Source organism: Tamandua tetradactyla, chromosome 19 (genome assembly GCF_023851605.1).
Source record: "Tamandua tetradactyla isolate mTamTet1 chromosome 19, mTamTet1.pri, whole genome shotgun sequence".
In the NCBI taxonomy this organism is placed as follows: domain Eukaryota; kingdom Metazoa; phylum Chordata; class Mammalia; order Pilosa; family Myrmecophagidae; genus Tamandua; species Tamandua tetradactyla.
Window position 1 is genome coordinate 54,327,976 of NC_135345.1, and position 19,057 is coordinate 54,347,032.

Sequence of the window (19,057 nt, forward strand, 5' to 3'; positions counted from 1 at the left end):
ATGGGCTAGGCACCAGGAATCAAAACCAGGTCTCCAGCATGACAGTGAGAATTGTGTCACTGAGCCACCATCCCACCACCCTAAAAGAGATCTTTTTAAACTCTAATCCATATTCATGCCAATTCTTTGTAACCCTAATCCCATTTTTACAACAAACAGCGTTTCAACCTAGACTTGGTTTCCCAAGGTTACTCCAGTACCAATGCCAAGCGGTAAATACTTGATTACTCCTACATGACTGACAAAGAGATTAAATAGTTCCTGAGAGCAGGGAAGTTAGACTGGAACAAAGGCACATTCAGCAAGTGTATTAAATCCTATAGCTAACTACTATTATCCTTTTTTCTTTTTTCTTTTGTATGGGCAGTCTCCAGGAATCGAACCCAGGTCTCTAGCACAGCAGGTGAGAATTCTGGCTGAGCTACCATTGCCCGCCCCTGAGGCTTCTTTTGACCACCAGTCTAACTATCACCCAACCCTGGGCAATTTTATTTTATTGTATTGCTTCAATTATCATATATAGTTTAAGTACTATAGGCTGATACCATTTTTATTTCCAGTATCAATTTCTCTCAAGTTCAGATCCTTATTTCCAACTCCTACCATACACTAAGAAATGTCCCACTGACTATTCTAACAGCACTTAAAACTCAAAATGCTTAAAATCAAACATTTTTCTTCTTTCTCTCCCAATAACTTTATCCACAGGCCTATCTGAAACAATGAAAAACTCCTTACACTACATCTGTAACCACTGTATTTATTAGCAACATTAACGCAGACACCTGAACTAGAAATCAAGCTCACCGCTGACTCATTTCTCTTTCTGTACCCCCATTCCATCCCATCTAATAAGTAATCAAAGCCTGTTGGTGCTACTTTCCAAATAGTCTTGAACTTATCCTCTCCTCTCCATTCCCACCACTGATTAATAAAGCTCTCATCATCGCAAGTCAGGACTTTTGCATTAGACTCTACCTGCTTCTGGTTTCTCTCTCTTCCTATCCATCCTTTATAACGATTACAAGATAATCATTTCACTTTTCTGTGTCTTTCAAAAGCTATCCATCTAATATGGTAGATTTTTTTCATAATCTCTTATCTGACACTGCAACCCTTTGCTTTCTGCTGCTAAGCAGCCCTCTCTGCTTCTCTCTCCTGCATGCATTTACTTCCACCAACATGCTGCACACTCATGCCTCTGGGCTTGTGCTCAGTAATAGTCCTTTGGCCTTAAAGTCTCTTCCCCTGCTTTTTGTTTGTTTGTTTTGTTGTTTTTTAATCCAAGCATATCCTGTAAATCATGCAAGGCATAGTTACAAAGTCCCCGAGGCCTGGAGAAAAGAACAGCTCTCCCCACTGAGGTTTCATCTATCATCGCATTCCACTTATTACACACTTATTGGCTGTGACTAAGTTCTAGTCACCTTGGTAAACCTAGCACCTAACACATCATAACAGTCAGTAAATAATGGTGAATTAAATGGAATTAAATTTCAATAGCAGCTGTATTTCAATTTCTAGAAGTTCCTCTAACAATATCATCCAGGCCTTATATCTTAAAGTAGTCATAATTCTGATATGTTTTATCCTTAGTTGACAACTAAATACACCAAGAGTCCTGTCCTGGTAGGTGATCATTCTCTAATTAATACAAAAAGATATTGTAACAATTATTAGGCATATTGTTTAAAATTCCATTAACTTGTCTGATCTCAAAAAAGGACAGGTAAACACTTCTCTCCAGAGCCTCAAAGATGCAGTTAACCTTGGATACTAGTGTTCCTTTCCCAACTATCCTTGTTGCATTCATAATGAATTCATTGTTGGCTCTGTTGCTTTAGACCACCTGGAACAGAAAAATATCCTAGAACCAACATATGAATTAAATTTTAAACAGAGATGGCATGGGGTATAAAGTGTGGAAAACCAAACATTACAATAATATTTCAATAAAAATTAAACTGTTCTTTTCCTTTCTTGTCTCAAAAAAATGTTTAAATGCTATATTTTCCCCACTCACATAAAAAAGTAATTTATGCCATTCGAATGATAACAAAGAAGTAAAACTTGTCATTTTCTTTTACTACATGTGAACATCCTCAAGGAAAAAAATATTGTCTTTAAAAACTTACTCAGAATCAGCAATTTTATACTTGCAGGTACCTTCTGAATTATATTACTTTTAAAACTATTTTTGTAGTTCAATATGATAAATTCTTGCTCTAATAACAGTTAATGATTAATGATTATTGCGACACCAATGATCTTATAAGGGGATGTCAACTTTGCTAACTATCCCAGAAGACAATAGTGCTGTGTGTGTGCAGAGAATAGTAAAATTGTCTTGCTCAATCAGTTTGCAGTCAAGTGAGCTCATCAGCTAAATCTGACAGACTGACAGAGAACCCAAACATGAGGAAGGAACAGTAATATACTGACTAAGACAGTTTATTGGTTTATTCAGAGCAGTCAGTCAAGGGAGGGCATCGAGCCAAGTCCAGACATTCAGGCCAGACTCCAAATGAGCTCTAGCTAGCAAGACATCTCTTTTTTTCAACCCAGTGTAAATGATAAAAACAAGAGGATGTGACTATTGCGGTATGTTCCCCAAGTACCACTCATTTAGCTGGATTTTGAGCAGCTACGTAACCAAAAGCCAGTTCTAAGCCCGTTTCCCAAGGCCAAGAAACAGGAAAACCCACAGTTAGCCCAGTAACCTGTTAGTTTTCCTCATTTTGCCAAGAGTTCTAGAAATAGAGGTCTCCTCTCCCACCAAAAAAATGAACTCTGATTGAGATTCTACTTCTGGATCTGATTTGTGTTGGTCCTTTAATCTTTCAATATTTAATTGTGGCAATAATGTTTGTTTATTTTTGAAGTCCTATCTTGCTTATTTAATTGTGCAGATCCAAAGACATTACATATTTAAGAGTCTTTGTAAACTCCAAAGTACTGTATAGAGGTAAGGTACAGTGTGATTAGATATCTACCTAGAGACTTTCTTCTTCCCTCACCAATTATTGATTAAGGGCCTCCTGTATCAGGCACACTGTTCTCAGTGACCCCAAAATAAAAAGTCTTTGTCCTCCAAAAGGTTTCATTCCAACAGGGAGATTCAGAAAATAAACATTCAAGTTAATTCATTAGATAGTAAACTAGAAAATGTTAAGTGCTGTGGGGAAAAATATATATAGCAGGGGAAGGAGGTTGGGAGTGCAGAGAACCCTGGGGTTGGGGTGGGGGTCTGATATTTTTAAAAGAGTGAGAAAGTAACATTTGAGCCAAAACCTGAAGGTGAGGAAGAGAGACTTCTTCTCCTGAAAGAGGTCTCAGAAGAGGGGAAAGTCAGTGCAGAAAAGAACCAAACCAGCAAGGAAGCACAGTGAGCAGTTAATGAAAGAGGTCAGAGACGCAGCTACGGACTGAATCACCCAAGGCCTTTTGGCCATTGTAAGGCCTTTGGGGCTCATACTTTGACCTGATCTGACTTACATCTTTGGAGGATCCTTCTGATTGCTGAGTTGAGAATGGACTGTAGAGGCAAGTTTGGAAAGCAGTCCAGTCGGAAGGCTGTGCAAGAGGCTAGCCTGGTGATCGCTTGGACCAGGATGATGGTGGTGGGCTTTAGAGAAGTGGTCAATTCCTGCATATGTCTGAAGGCAGAGCCATCAGGGATTCCTGATAGATTAAATGTACAGAGTGAGAGAAAAAGAAAGAGGGGAGTTGAAGAAGATTCCAAGGGTTTGGGCCTGAGTCACCAGAAGACAGAGTTGCCAGCAACAGAGATATGCTGGTATGGCAACTCCTAGTTGCCACTGCATCTTCCTTCAAGTGTGAAACGGACAGTAGAGGGGAAAAACTGAGATGATCCTACTTGGTGACTACTAGGAGGAAGTGACATGCCACTTATTTTTCTGGATCTCAGTCTCTCTGGCTGTAAATTAGATGGGTCAGTAAGTAATGGTGAAATCCCTTTCCAGTGCTTAAATTCAAGAGCCTATATGCTGCAACCAATTCTCATACTTCTCAAAATTTCTTAATTTTTTAAATGAAATAACGCTTCACGAACTTGCATATCATGCTTGCATAGGGACCATACTAATCTTCTCTGTGTCGTTCAAATTTTAGCACGTGTACAACTGAAGCAAGCACTCAAGGTTTCTTTTTGATACATTTTTCTTGAAAATAAATTCTTAAGAAGGAAATTCAGTCTTTAAATTAAATTTTAATTATTTTCAATTAAAAATTATTTTTGTAAATTTAGTTTAAATGTGAAAAAAAAATCTTTGTAAGACAGGCTTCTTTTTTTGAGGTATGTCCTGCAATTGTTGACACAGTGCCCTCCTGCAGGGAGGTACAGAGCTGATCAGGAAACATATTTCCTATGTTTTTTTTAACTGGAAGTTTTGCTCACGAGGTTAAATTACAGCACCCTTTTGAACCACTAAGAAAATGTTACCTTTCATTTTAATGAGTTAAATGAGTTAATTATGAGTTAACTAGAAATACTTCTAAGACTAAAAAAAAAAAGAATATTTGGCTCCTGTGAGTTCTTGCTGCCTTCCCCTTGATAACAGCTTTATTGACAGCACTGGTTCAGGCGGAAAAGAAGTCACTAGCAAAGGATGAAGACAGAGCACCTGGTATACCAGCCTGATGTCAGAGAGGAATGCAAAAATAAATTATGTACAAATAATTTAATTTAAATCCATAGATAATCTCAAACATTGGAATCCACAAACACAATCCCCTTCCCCATTAAATTCCATCAGCGGTGGGTAAAGATGATGATGATAATGATAACATGAATAGCTTATATGTAGTGAGTGCTAACTATGCACCAGCCATTGTGCCAAGAGTTGCCATGGCATAACTCATTTAATTTAATGCTCACAACAACCCCATTGTCAATGAGAGGGGGGTTTCACACCCAGAAGAGTGAAAGTGTTGAGGCTGGGGTGCAGGTAGAATGGATTTGCCCTTATCTCAACGTAGTATCTCAGTTCCATTATTGTTTTGTAAACTCCTGCATGCTCCTCTGCTTGAGAGCAGAAGGTAAAATTTGTTTTTATCACCAGCATTTTGCAAAGAGGTGACTCATGAACAGAAGAATGGGTGGAAGCTCTGCGATGATCGAGACCTAGACTACTTTCTTTTCCTGGTTCCTAAAGCAGAGCCTAGCACACGGTAAGCTTGCCATAGATGGAGCTGAATTAATGGACTGAAAGATGATATACACATGGGTGAGGAAAAATGGGGGTAGGTGAAAGGGTGGACCTCGAGGCGATGCTCCCAGAGCCTCTGCTCAGCACATGGGTTTGGACAGGAGAAACCCCCCACCCCTACCCCCGCAGTTTTCAGGGCTGGACCCTACCTGAGCGAGCTCAGCTACCGGGGTAGGTCTCCCAGCCCGCCTGCCAGTGGCCGGAGTGCTCAGGAAAGAGGCGGGGAGCGCGGTACCGCGCCCCACTCACGCGGCCTCTCTTGCAGAGAAACGTGACACAAACACCTTCACTCCTGCATTTTCTCTGACACCCTCTCATACTCTCTTCACACATATTCTCGCGCGCACACGTGTTCTTACACATCCATGGACAGCCTCATACATAGGGAAGCACACGCTCTTCCCTTTCTCACATACATTCGCACGTCCACACACACGCTCGACCACGCATACATCCTAATACAGTCTCTCCTATTCACGTATTCATATATCCACACATTCATATATTCGCACACACAATCACACCCCCTAAACTAACACACCTGCAGTTTCACCCACACACTCACATACATACATGCACACGTTCCCACTCATAGTCACACTTCCCCTTTCCACACACTTGCGGACACATACACCTGGTCACACACGCTCACATACACACATTCTCACACAAGCGCTTGCACGCACACACACAATCCAAGTTTCTTTTACACTCACGCCTACGCATGCGCAGCTTTCGCGGGAGAACGCTTTGCCCAGCGAAGACACGGTTGTGTTTGGTATTTGGGGGCGCTCATGGGGGTGTTTTCAGGCTATGTACTCAGTGCAATCGTTTAGATTCGCCTCGTTTTCCAGCGACAGACATGTGAGCCAGGTACAGGGGAAACCGAGACACGGAGACACGAGTAAGGGTTGCAGTTCCAGCCGTGTAGGGTAGAGAGCTCTGGGAAGCAGCAGACACGCTAAGAGCTCTCTGCACAGCCTATTTACTTCCATTTGGGATCTAGCTAGCGCCCTTCAGTTTGTGTTTTCCTCGTACTAGCCTTGACGCTGGGTGGGGTGAGTTGGGGGGCGGACCCCAGTGGGACATAAAGCAGGAAGCTGGGGGCAAGGATAAAAGGGGATCGGGGTCTTAGTATCAGAAAGACCTGCGTTTGGATCCTCCCTCTGCCACTTCCAAGGTTTGCGAGAACTTGAAAAAATCGCATAGCCTCCCCGAGTCTCAGTTTATCTATCTGTAAAAGGAGGACCCGGTCATTCAACACATATTTATTGTGCTCCTGGTATATGCCAGCTCTGAATAAGACGTTTGGCCTTCGCTGATGAATAAACAAAAGAGACCTGGTTTCTGCGGCTGTGCAGTTTACCGTCAAGTGAGGTAGGTACCCAGCCAGCAGAGCTCTATTTTGATGATGATGAGAGCTTTTGAAGGAAAGGGATAGAGTATTGCTCTCATCCATGCCAAATGTTTTCCATTGCTTACTATCCTCATCCCAATTCTAGTCCATACCCTTTCTGCCATATGGCCACACTAGACTTGCCTTTGTAATCTTAAATATATAGGAAAACCACACTAATCAAGAGTAGACAAATAACAAATAGGTAAAAATAAGAATATCCACCAGGCAGGGGTATTGTGAAGAAAAAAAAAAAAGATCAACTGAAGGTTTAACCCATGCCTGATGCATAGTAGGTGTTATTAGGAGATAGATTTCCTACGACTAAGTTTCCAGCCTCTACATCGGACAGCATCCATGCTAGGCAATCCTTAATTTCTCACAAGGACCTGGCTGGAACTGGGGATTCTCCTCCTTTCACAGAGGCAGAAACTGCAACTCTTCTACCATTCTCCCTCCTTTTGGTTCTTGCAATGGGCCAATAGAAACTATGGGCTCTGGTATCCCCAGGGAGACCATCCCTCCCCCTTTCCCAGGCCTACACCCCATCATCCTGTAGGTCTCTGCTTAAGTGTCCCTTCAGGTTTCAATTTTGCCTACCTCCAGAGCCACTTGCACTTTACTGTCATATTCACACATCCTTTCGTAATTCAGCAACCCTGAGTTGACTCATTGATTCGTTTAAAAGTACAAGAAACTCCCAGAGGGCAGGTCTTGTGCATCAGAATTCCCTGACGTGGGGTCTGGCACAAAGTAGCCTTTCAATACATACTTTTAGCAAATGACTGAATGAGGCTGAGAGAGGTTAAATTACTTGCTTCAGGCTCCAGGATGGGCAGGGCTGGGGGTAGGATTTATCAGTTATTTCTCAGCCTTCAAGCAGGTCACAGCCCCATAGTGAATTTGTAATCATATTCAGATGCTCTGGCACACCAAATTGATTAAGTTGGAATCTCTAGGGGTAGGGACTGGTCATCATATTTTGTTAAGATCTTGAGGTGATGATTTTTGTTTACCATCAAAGTTGAAAGTTAGAAAGGTCAGATTATTAAAAAGTGTAAAAAGTTCATTGTCTTTTTGGTAACACTGTTTTAAACAAGTTATATATCCTCTGTCCCCCCAAACTAAACAGCTATTTTGACCCAAAGCCTTTAGCAAATGTAGGCCAAGGGAAATGGGGAATTAGATTAGTGTGAACAATTCAGTCCTTCCCCCCACCCCCTCCTCATAGGAAAACCACGCTCTCCGAGAAAGGTAGTAAAAAGCATTGGTAAGCACTAGCGGAACTGGAGAGGAAGGGAGGTGGAGCATTTGCTTCAATTATCTGGATAATTGTTCCCCACCTCAAGCCATTGTTCCTGAAATGAAACAATATTCTATTCGATACAGTTTCTGCCTTTTCAGGCGTGCCCCCTGCGGCGCCCAGCACACGCTGGGCACAGAATAGGCACTCAATAAATTTTAATCTGATGACAGAGGAGTGCTTTGAGGATGGGGGAGGGATGCCTTGCTAAGATTGAGGATTTAGGGGTGGGCGAGTATTAACCAAAGAGAAGTGGGGAGCAGAGGGGCTGTGGGAGCGGGATTTGGTGCCATCAAAACTCTGCTTAAGGTTCCAGAGACTGGACCTTTTCTGAAATTCAGAACCACAATCCTCAGTCCTCTCCGCAGCAGCCTGTCCCTCATTCTTCTCTGATGGTTGCTCCTGCAAAGAGCAGAAAGGCGAATTCAAGTTTCTCAAAGGCCCATTCGCTTTTTAATAAACACGAGGGAGAAGCAAGATCATATTTGGATGTTGGGTGAGCATAGGAACTACAGCCTGCCCCCTCTCCTCAATGCCTCGCCGGGCCTTGCATTAAAAGTAACAATATTGCAGCAGCCGAAGTGATTGCCGGGTGCTGGAGCCCCCCAGCATTCAGGCAGAGCAGGAATGTGGGAGCTGACCCGATCCACCGCTTTTCAAGAGGGGCTTCGGGTCTCTGTGAGTGCGTTATTTGCTAATTGCAGCCTCGGCTTTAATGAGATTCTTTTAACTCCCCCAAGCTCGTTTTCAGTTACAGCTTGATCTGGGGACCCTCGTTTTCCACCCTGGCTACACATCCTGTGAACAATCGCCTCGCCGGAGCCTGAAAAGAGAGCGAGCGCCCCATTTCTGCTGAATGCCCGTCTCAGTTCATCCAAGGCCGGCGGGCTTTTGATGGCCACAATGAAAGTTACGCCCAAAGAGTGTCTCTTTGGTCAGATCGACAACGCTTGGCTTCACGTTTGCAAGTTAAACTGGCAGAAACCCGGCTGAAACTCCCACGCCAGACGCCGGGGACATTTCCCTCCGCCCAGCTCAGAACAGAACAGGGGAATGGGTCTGGGCGGGGGGGGGGGGGGGGGGGGGGGGGGGGGGGGAATTGTGAGGAGGGGAAAGGGAAAAGAAAGTCCTGATTCCCAGCCGCCATCTACAAGAAGAAGGGTTGGGGGGGGGGGGGGAGCAGAGAGAGAACATTTTTCCCTGCCATTTCCCTCTTGCTTTATTTTATTTTTTTCCGTTTGCTTTGTTGGCAGCTTTAACCAAACAAAAAATTAAAATGAGAATGGTTTCTCCTTGTCTTCACCTATGTAGCTGCTTTCCACCAGCCTCTGGAAATGTGACTCCTTCATAAAAATCAAAATTTATGATTATTCAAATGTTGGGGACTGTGAAAAGAGAGGAAGAAAGAGAGAAAATTAATATTGCAGCTGTTCTTCTGATTAATGAGAGATAATTGCTCATGAAAAGTCACCCCTGTGGCATTTTGTTGTCTCCTGGATCTTTGTTCTTTTCCACTATTATTGAGGACTTTCTTGAAGACTAAGCGGTTCTTTTCAATTTTTGGGTATTCAGAAAGGGTTGCCTGGTTACAGAGAATGGGGAAATCTCGGGCTATATCGGGTAAGATGTGCCACAGACAGCAATATCACAATGCCACTCGGAGAAAAGGATGGATACAAGTTAACGATGCGCTTTCAATAAAACATTCATAGACTTGTTCACGCTTTGATAATGACCTCATTAAAGGGAGCTGGGGGCAAGTAAGTCCTGTCTCCTGTTTGTGTTCGGCTAACAAAACCCAGCTTTGAGATCATTCATCGCTTTGGAAACTAATATGAAATCAATGTAAGAGGAGCAAATAAATCCGAGGCGGCCCCGCCAACTCCCGGGTTGTCCCGCCCTGCTCGCGGCCTCCGTTTCAGGGGGAGAACATTGTGGGCAAACGCTGAAACTGAGAGAAAAGAGGGCCAGGGGTGGAAGGGTGGGGCGCTTTGGGGGGGTGCAAATGGGAGACAAAGTGGGAGTTAGGTGTCGGAAAAAAACCGCTAAGCTCAGTAATGGGTCAGACCTCTGCGGCCTGTTGAATAAACCAAGTTAAGTCCCCGCCCTTTACTTTTGCTGACTTTGAGGTTGAAAAGGAAACTGAAAGAAATAGAAGTGAGACTGGAATGTGGGGTTCAGGTCAGGTGCGGTCCGGGAGGGAGAGGACAGAAAGTCCAGGAAGACTTTTTGACAAGCTAGAACCAAGAACTCAAATCTCCAGGTTGAGATGGAAGGGAACTGCTAACCCAAGCTCAAGTTGGAAGTCTAGAGGCAAAAAGGCATGCCTGTGCTGTTCTTTTTAGAACTGCTGCGGTTTTTTTTTTTTCCCCTGAGTTGAAGGTAAGACTGGGGTGCCCTGGCCAGCGGGAAGGGTAGGCGGTACAAATTTACCTTGGCATTTGTGACACTGTCTTGCACTCAAGGCAGACAAAGCCATCCTCTGTCATTCCTAGCAAGACGGTGGGAATCAAAGGATTCCACCCCCACCCCCACCCCTTAAAAGAACTAATTTTCTCCTTGAATTATGAAAGTAATGGCTTAGGTAACAGCCTGTACTCTGTACCCGACTGCTTAATACCGAATAAAACCTTCCACGTGGCTCCCCGAGTCGTGGCAATTAGAGCTCATTATAGGCTCATAAGAGCTCTCATTTCGGGGATTACTTAATGGACGATGAAATTTTATCAGACAGAATCACTGAGAAATAAAATTGTGCGGCGGCGCGCGGACGGTGGGCGCACGCCACTGCTCTGCTTGTTCTCAGGGTAAGGGGGTTCCCAACACATCCGCGGCACCTACCCTGGGAAAAGGTCGCACCGCAATGCTGCCAGGGCCTTAGAGGGGACAGCTTCCTTCTCGCGGGCTGGGGGCCCGCTCAGCAAGTGGGGCCGGCTGCTGAAAGTGGAAACGGAATTCGAGAAAGGAGAGAAAACAGACGGGGAGACACTGAGAGATCCGAAGACAATTAGAGAGCAGAAGAGTCAGAGAAAGTGTCCACAGCCGGACTCGACCCCCCAAATACCGGCTTTTAGTGCCAGCAAATACCCTAAAAGACAAGCTTCTCAGACACTGTGTTGTTTGGGGCTTCGGCGGGCCCGAAACTGCTGCTCCCCCTTCGCCGTCCAATCCCTTTCCCTGCCCTGCAGCCCTAAACTGCTTCTTGGACCTCTCACCTTTCTCAGAATTCCTTTCGGTAATCGAACAGAATGCACCCAGAGTCAGACACGAATTGAATTAGATCCTCAACAATCCCGCATAATTAGAATTCTCTAAACTAAAATGCAAAGGGCGACTGTAACTCCTTGAGGATTCCTGACCGCGAATTAGGGCGGTTCCCAGCACATTAGGAAAGGCGTTCTTCTTATGAGCACACCCCAAACCCCTGGGAGCATTGTGACTCAAATGGTGAGCCCTAAATAGACCTTGGAATGCCCTCTACCTAACCCAGGGAGGGAGAGAGATTAAAAACAATAAAAGTTCATTTGCAAAGTGAATGGGTAAATTACGTCTCCTATTTGAACAATTTAGGCCTGTAAATAGCCTTGCCATTAAGCACGCTCAGTCGTTTTGTTCCTCGTCTTCTCGGGGCTGAAATGATTCCCGGGGCTGCCTGGATTCTCCGTAGTGAGCGACGAGTTGGGGTGAGGGTGAGCGTCTGATTGCTGCGTCCGCAAACCTTGTGGTACAAAAGTAGTTACAGCTGAGCTGCTCCGCGTTAAGCCCTGAGACTCCTTAATTGTTGTCACAAGATGTTGGATTAGCACATTTCTGGAATAGCTGTCTGTTTACACTCCGGAGACCCACCGTCCTCTAACCGCTTTCTAATTGAATTCTAATCACATTCAAATAGCTCAATAACCAGCCTCAGCTGCAATTCATAAAACTTTAATTGCCATCCATAAATCCTGGGCTCCCCAGAGCTGGGCGTCCCTACAACCCAATTACACTTCTCTAGCAGGCGAAAGAAACGGATACAGAGACAGAAAGAGGACAGAGAGAGGACAGAGAGACAGAGCCATCTCCAGTCCAGAAGCTGGTGCTCTCCTGGCTTTGGGCACCGGTTACTCTCAAGCGGAAGGAATCCTGTGTCCAAGTTACTTAGCTCCATCATGAACTCAAGTCTGAAGTTAGCTGTTCTGAGAAAGGACCCAACCTGTAGCTGTCGCTCAGCCTCCTTACTGCAGCCCAATTTCTACAGGAGGAGAGGCGGAGAGAACACGGCCACCTCTGTCTCCTTGCCTTTCAGAAAGAGCAATTACCCCGACCTTGGCATGCACCCTCAGCTGTGTGGCTATGGGCAGCACGAGTCTTCCACCCCAAGCGGTGTCTCTGCTTAAATCCAGGGCTCTCTGCAGACCTCGCACCACCCTGAGAGATTTCCTTTACCAAGCCACTTCTCGCGTTCCGTTCCAGGATTCTGCGAGTTTCCCAATCTCATTCATTCTCTTTGGGCTTTTACCGTACATGCCGGGAGAGTGCTTTCGCGTTAGCCTCGCCAACTTCCCAGGACCTGTAAACTGGCGCCGGGTCAGGAGATCGCCAGATACAGCGCAATGGCCTTCCCCAACCCTCGCCCGTCTCTAGGAGTTCTGGGGATAGGCTCCTCTCTCCAAATTCCTTGGGGTGGAATTTGTAGGGTTGGCCTGGAAATAGTGGGATGGAGTCACTCTGAGAAGGAAAGTGTGACCCTTCAACGACTCTCTCTGCCAAAGAGAGAGCTGTCGATTGACAAGGGACACAAGAAAATTCGTTGCTGTGAGTGACTCAGGAGGTCCCGAGTGCAAAGGTATTTTAGACAATTGTAAGCATCAGAATGAAAACCCCGGCGGCTTCTTAGCTAAGAGACCTCACTGATCCGTCACGAACTAACCACCTGAATGACCTTAGCCAAGTCCAAAAGCTGCAGACGGGGAGGGGGCAAGTGTATGATCGTGCTGCTCATTCTGCTCCAGGACTGGGCAGCAGCTAGTCTGTGACCCGCACAATCCTGTTTCCAGCTGCGGGCCTCGCTCTTCACCGCAAGATAGCTACGGCTGTCATCAAGAAATCGGGAGCACAGGGTATCCCCATTAAAAAGGCCTCAATATCCCCACCAGGTGAGCTCTGCGTCCGGGAGGGGGAAAGAGTTGGGCTGGGGCTTAGGCTAGGGAGAGGGTGGAATGGAGGACTCAGTGCTGTGATTTCTAGGGAAAGCGTGGAGAAAGAGCAAGAGGAGGCCCGCCTCTCGGCGAAATTAACAAAACCTGTACTTTGCAAAGTCCCCCCATCCCCCTCCCCCGCGTTCTTCCCTGCCGCGCGCCCGCCCCTCCTCGCCGCTTCTGTTGTGGCTCGGGCAGCCTATCCCGAGGGTGGGGAGCTGCGGAGGAGCCCGAACCGAGCGGTACTCCGCAGCATCACGTGCTGGGGTGGGGGCTATAAAATTCCGGAGCCGGGGCGCGGGGCGGGGGACGTGAGGACCAGCCCTCTCCGGGGACCCCTTTGTTCGCGACCCAGAAGCCGGCACCTCCGCATCCCCAAGGGCTTGACTGCAAGGTCTGCGCCGCGTCCCGGGCAGAGCTTAAACCAGGAGAGGGGAGGGGGCTCCGCGGCCGGCCAAGCTCTGCAGTCACCCACCCCTCCCGAGATGTCACGCTCCTTCTATGTCGACTCGCTCATCATCAAGGACTCCTCGCGGCCCGCGCCCTCGCTGCCGGAGCCGCACCCCGGGCCGGATTTCCTCATCCCTCTGGGCATGCCATCCCCATTGGTGATGTCCATGTCGGGGCCCGGCTGCCCATCCCGCAAGAGTGGCGCGTTCTGTGTGTGCCCTCTCTGCGTCACTTCGCACCTGCACACATCTCGCGGGCCGGCGGGCGCGGGCAGTGGGGGCGTAGGAGCCGGGGGCGCCGGGGCTGCGGGCGGCGGAGTCGCTGGGGGTGCAGGAGCTCTACCCCTGCTGAAGAGCCAATTCTCTTCGGGTCCTGGGGACGCGCAATTTTGCCCGCGGGTGAGCCACGCGCATCATCACCATCACACGCCGCAGCATCACCATCACCACCATCAGTCCCAGCAGCCGGGCTCGGCGACCGCAGCGGCGGCGGCGGCGGCTGCAGCAGCGGCGGCTGCAGCGGCCTTGGGGCACCCACAGCACCACGCGCCTGTGTGCACAGCCACCACCTACAACGTGGCAGACCCGCGGAGATTTCACTGCCTCACCATGGGTAGGGCGGGGTCTCAGGGTACCTGCGCTGTGCGCCTTCCAGGGCTCCTGGTGCAAACTTTCAGCCTCCAGAGGAGGAAGTGGGAGCTCCGGGAGAAGGCGAAGTGGGGAGGGAGGAGGAGCTTTTAGTTTAACTGTGGAGGCTTTCCCAGAAGTTCCATGAAAGGTGGAAGTTAGCTTACTAACGTCTCAACCTTGTGCGCTTCACTACCAGTATTTGGTGCCCAAGTCTTACTTATCTCGGTGTTTTGGGGACCTCAGACTTTAGAGAGAAGAAACGCGAGGTTAACCCGCTGAGGTTCAGGGTGGGTGTGTTTGATGCTAAGTGCAACATCCTTGCATTACAACTTAGTTAAGTGTTTCTATGCTTTGGGCTAAACCAGCCCGCCTCTCTGCGGGGCTTGAAGAGAGATGACTGGACTGTATTTAAGGACCGCCATCCCCAACCCCAAACCTCTTACTTTAACTGCTGGGCATTAAAGGCCTTCACTTGCTTTGAGCGTCGCTTTCCACTCCCGCTAAGCGACGACTGGGAAATGGGAAAGGGTAAGGGCTGGATGCAGAGGTTTGGTTGGGCTTCCGCCGGTGGGTCCTTGAGGGACAGCCTTTCCAAGGTACGGCACGTGGGGTGGGGACGCCTCGCTCCATCTTTAACGCTCTGCTCTCTTTCGACCCGTCCACAGGTGGCTCGGACGCTAGCCAGGTGCCCAATGGCAAAAGGATGAGGACGGCGTTCACCAGCACGCAGCTCCTAGAACTGGAGCGGGAATTCTCTTCTAACATGTACCTTTCTCGACTCCGGAGGATCGAAATCGCCACTTATCTGAACCTGTCGGAGAAGCAGGTGAAAATCTGGTTTCAGAACCGCCGGGTGAAGCACAAGAAGGAAGGCAAGGGCACGCAGAGAAACAGTCACGTGGGCTGCAAGTGCGTCGGAAGCCAAGCGCACTATGCGCGCTCGGAGGATGAGGACTCCTTGTCGCCGGCTTCGGCCATCGAAGACAAGGAGATTTCCCCCTTATGAGGGACAGCGGGCCGCTTTGCACCGCCCGCTCCTGGCAGCACACGCAGAGCCACCGCGGCGGACACTCCAAGGTCCCAAACCCTTGCCCACCGCTGCTGTCCCATATAGGGAAAGACAGCGGAGCAATCCCGGACCAAACGTGCTTGGCCTGACCCTATGGGACCCCTTATTGCTCCGTTGTTTTGGTGCTCCGCAACTCTGACTCGCAGTTATAGATCTTTTTTTAATGTAAATAATCCAGAATTCAATTCAGTCTCATCGTATAACAGAAAGAAACAACAACAACCAGGGTTGGTTTGAGTTAACACCGAATGGGGGGGGGGGTCCTGAAAGCGCGTGTTGTTTCCCCCCTCCCTATTCTTTTGCAGAATTCCATAAGAATACGGGGTGTCTTAGTTATTTTCTGTTGTTGTTTCTTTAAGTGAAAGTTTTGAAGTTGCAAATAATTTAGAAACTTAAACCCTATAGATCTTGCTTTCTGAAAATTTGCCTGGGGAGAGTTTCAAATCCAAGTCGCTGGAAGTTTCTTTGTATGTGAATAGTTTTATATAAAATTTATATTTATATTTATTTAAATAAATGAAACAAAATCAAGAATTTAAATTTGTGGTATTTGCTCTACCCATCTTTCTCTCCCACCCCATGTCTACAGAAAGGTATAGACAGGGGAGAAAAAACTGTCTGAGGACCTCGAGTAAAGTGTTGATAAAACTTGGTAATGTTGGTCTCTTGCATGAGGGAGTTTGTAGCCCTAGAGGCTTTCTACGGAAAGTCCTGCAACGAAGACACATCAGTTATGATGCCGCTTATCAGGTTTTACCTCCTCTACCCTCGAAATAGGTAAACTCCTCCAGTTGCTAGGGTAAACCATTCCATTTAGAGTGACACTGACGATAAATGACAGGCAAATCTTTTAACTCGTGTTAGCAAGGTAGGGTGAAAATCCCTTACTTAGGATCTATTTTCTCTGGAAGTTTACCCTTTCTTTCTTCTTCCCCATTTCTCAGTTGTAAGACCTGTATTATATGAAGGCATTGGCATAGTAAGAATAGTTTTAGGAAAAGCTACCATCCATCAAGTAGGTTGGGAGCAGCAAACACACAGGAAGTTACAAGTGATGCTGCAAATGACTTTATATACTGATATTTCTGGTTGTTTGTATAAGTGAGGAATTAGCTGTTTTCCCTCAATGCTGAGAAAGCAAAAAGTTAGGGACAAGGAATTATTCTGCATAAAGATTTATATTGTGACTTTTCTAAAATAGCACTTTGGAGAGTTGAGGTAGTCTTCTGGCCTCTCAAACTTCAATTTACATTTATTCCCTCCTAGTCCCTCTTTTCCAATCACTTAGCAGAGTTAATTTCAGCTGGTCTAGTTCTGGAGAAAACTTCTGACTCCCTCCCTAGTGCAGCCTGAGTCTGTCATTTAAGGGAGAAGGTAAAGACCCAGGAAACATGGAAATTAGGAGATCTTACTTCTTGCAAGCTGAGTCCCATTAGCACCCATTGGTGTTATTTCTGATTACTTTACTGAAGGATGCCACAAGTACTTTCAAGCCACAGGAACTATTTACAACATACATATGTATCTTCTTTAGCTCTCATTCATTTACCCAGTTTGTCCAAACTGAGAAAGGTAGTCTGGGAGCTAAGGATTCCCAAATCTTAACAAATACAGCTGGGACTCTAAAACAGGTCAATTAGCTAATTTGGCGAGGAGAAGGGGGTGAGGGTAGAATGTGACCATGGTGTTCCCTGCCCTGAGTCTGTATGCCCATCTCTCATGTCTGTGTTTCTCTCTGGTATACATTCACACACTCATCCCCGTACGCGCGCGCACACACACACACACACACACTCCAGAGACTCGGAGGGGGAAGCAAAACCCTCCGTTCAGACTCCTGCCTGCCAACTCCCATTCCAGCAGGCAGAAGGGTGGAGGGACAGAACGGCGTTGTGCTGAATTGGGAGCTGCGATCGTTTTGTGTAGCGGTGGCACCTGGTCCTGCTCAGTGGTCCAGGGTATCCCACTCGCTTCTGCCCGGGCCTGGGAGGATGCAAGCCTCTTCGTCTCTTGCCCCTCATCTCTCTTGTGCAGAGACCCGGGCCCCTCGCCTTGCCCGACGCGAGGGGAGGAGGCGCTCACCCGCTGCCTTTCCCAAAGTCTCCTTCCAGCCTAACAATCAGGCCGCTCGGCGCTCAAGAACAGGGGTGGGAGGAAGGGAGTTTCCATGCAGAAAGAACAGGCGTCTAAGGAAAATAATTCCTTCGGAGAAAATAACAAGAAGGACAAAGAGCCCCTGCTGCAGCTCTCTGTGCTCCAGCCGAAGCGAAGCCTTGTCTGCGCTGTGGGCCTCCGTCCACCTCCCATCCACACTCGGCGGATGGGAGATGGAGAGATACGTCCATCTCTCGGACCTTGCCCTCTCCCACATCCACACCCGGCCGGGCCCCCAGCTTTTCTTCCTTGCGGGGCTTTTTTTTCTCAGCTCCCGCGCGCCGAGCGCGGAGCCACGCACTTGCCACTCCCTAGGCTGCGCGCCGCGTCCGATTCCAGTGCCAGGCCAAGGAGAGGGGCGGTACCAGACTTTCTTAGGTTGCTTGTCTGATCTCAGACCCTTTTCCTCGTGTCTTGGGGAGACTCTCCCCGGGAAGAGGGGATAAACAATGGATCCCTAATCCCACACCCGCAGAGGCAAAAAGATTCAGGTCGCATCGAACAAGGATTCCTATTCTAGAAGCTGGGCATTTTCCATGGAAAGAAAGGTTCTTCTACAGGGTTCCCAGGGATGTCTTCCTGTCTGGTTCTAGGACATTAGACACCAATGGGCCTTTTCACCACTTTCGAAGTAGAGCACAATGTCTCCTATTCTACTAGGTTAGATCTTCTCTCCTTGCCCCCTCTCCCCAATCAGTTGATATTTTGAAGGTTAAAAATAAGAATACGGTTTTGTAAATCTGATTTCAAAGAACTGCAGTTTCTCCTTAGGTTAAGAACACCTAAGTCAATCAACACACAGACACACAAACTCAGACACACAAATTCTCTGCTAAACAATTTTGAGATCAAGTGCTTTAAGAGAAGTTTCCTTGGTTTTATTGCAGAGGAATGTCTAAAGACAAGTGCGGTCACCCTTGGCCATTTCTCTACATGGGAAGCCATGGATGCCAGCTTTTTGACATGCTTTCCTTTGAAAAATAGAAACAAAACTCAGTTCCCCAAAATATAGCTTCTTAGGGGGCAGCTGTCTACAAACACCTAGTGGAAAGACAAAAAGGCAATAAGAGTGATAATTAGGAATAAGGGTCTTGTTCCATTTAGAGAAGAGAAGTGAACACAGGAGCCATTAGTGTGTTTGAGCCCACTTCTTCTGGAACAAGTCCTGAAGCTGCTTTCAACAGGAAAAGAGCTGGGGCAAGGGAGTGCAGGAAGGATGGCAACCTGGCCCTGTGACCTGGCCCAGCTCAGACATTCAGTGTGAAGAGGAGGAGCAAAGACCTCTCCCCTTCGCCCTCCTACTCAGTGACCAGCACATGCTCAAGGCCAAGGGCCTGACATGGATGGCGGCACCAGACAATGTTTCTCAATTGCAAACCATGCAAAGGACAGAAGAGAGCCAGCAGTACATCTCTAGGGTGTCAATGGGCCCAGATGATAGAGGCATTGGTACATGGCAGAACAGGCCCTGCCACCCTGGGGGTCCTTGTTCTGAAGTGGTTATCATACTCAGTGTTTGCTTCTCCTCTCCCCACTAAGGACATCGAAGTATTTTAGTAGCAACAAAAACTTGGAAATGTGAAGTCTGATTTCTGGCCCCCTCCTCTCTCTCCTCCCTCTCCATTCCCCATCAATCCTGCTCAGTTAT

At 47.2% G+C, this 19,057-nt stretch overlaps 1 protein-coding gene and 1 non-coding gene across 2 annotated transcripts; one reads left to right on the top strand and one right to left on the bottom strand.

Annotated features, from left to right (window-relative positions):
* Positions 1 to 4,048: 4,048 nt before the first annotated feature.
* LOC143663764 (U6 spliceosomal RNA) lies at positions 4,049 to 4,155 on the bottom strand. The gene has a single exon (XR_013166149.1). It is a non-coding gene; the product is annotated as a U6 spliceosomal RNA (small nuclear RNA).
* Positions 4,156 to 13,592: 9,437 nt separating this feature from the next.
* On the top strand, positions 13,593 to 15,192 carry GSX2 (GS homeobox 2). The gene is made up of 2 exons (XM_077137140.1): positions 13,593 to 14,169; positions 14,852 to 15,192. Exons 1-2 carry the CDS (start codon positions 13,593 to 13,595, stop codon positions 15,190 to 15,192), a joined length of 918 nt encoding a protein of 305 aa, XP_076993255.1.
* Positions 15,193 to 19,057: the final 3,865 nt, after the last annotated feature.

Bases quoted from the DNA above. Each gene is read 5' to 3' on its own strand.
- GSX2 (XM_077137140.1), top strand. From the start codon at position 13,593: ATGTCACGCTCCTTCTATGTCGACTCGCTCATCATCAAGGACTCCTCG. The intron at 14,170-14,851 runs GTAGGGCGGGGT...ACCCGTCCACAG, and splicing joins ATTTCACTGCCTCACCATGG to GTGGCTCGGACGCTAGCCAG.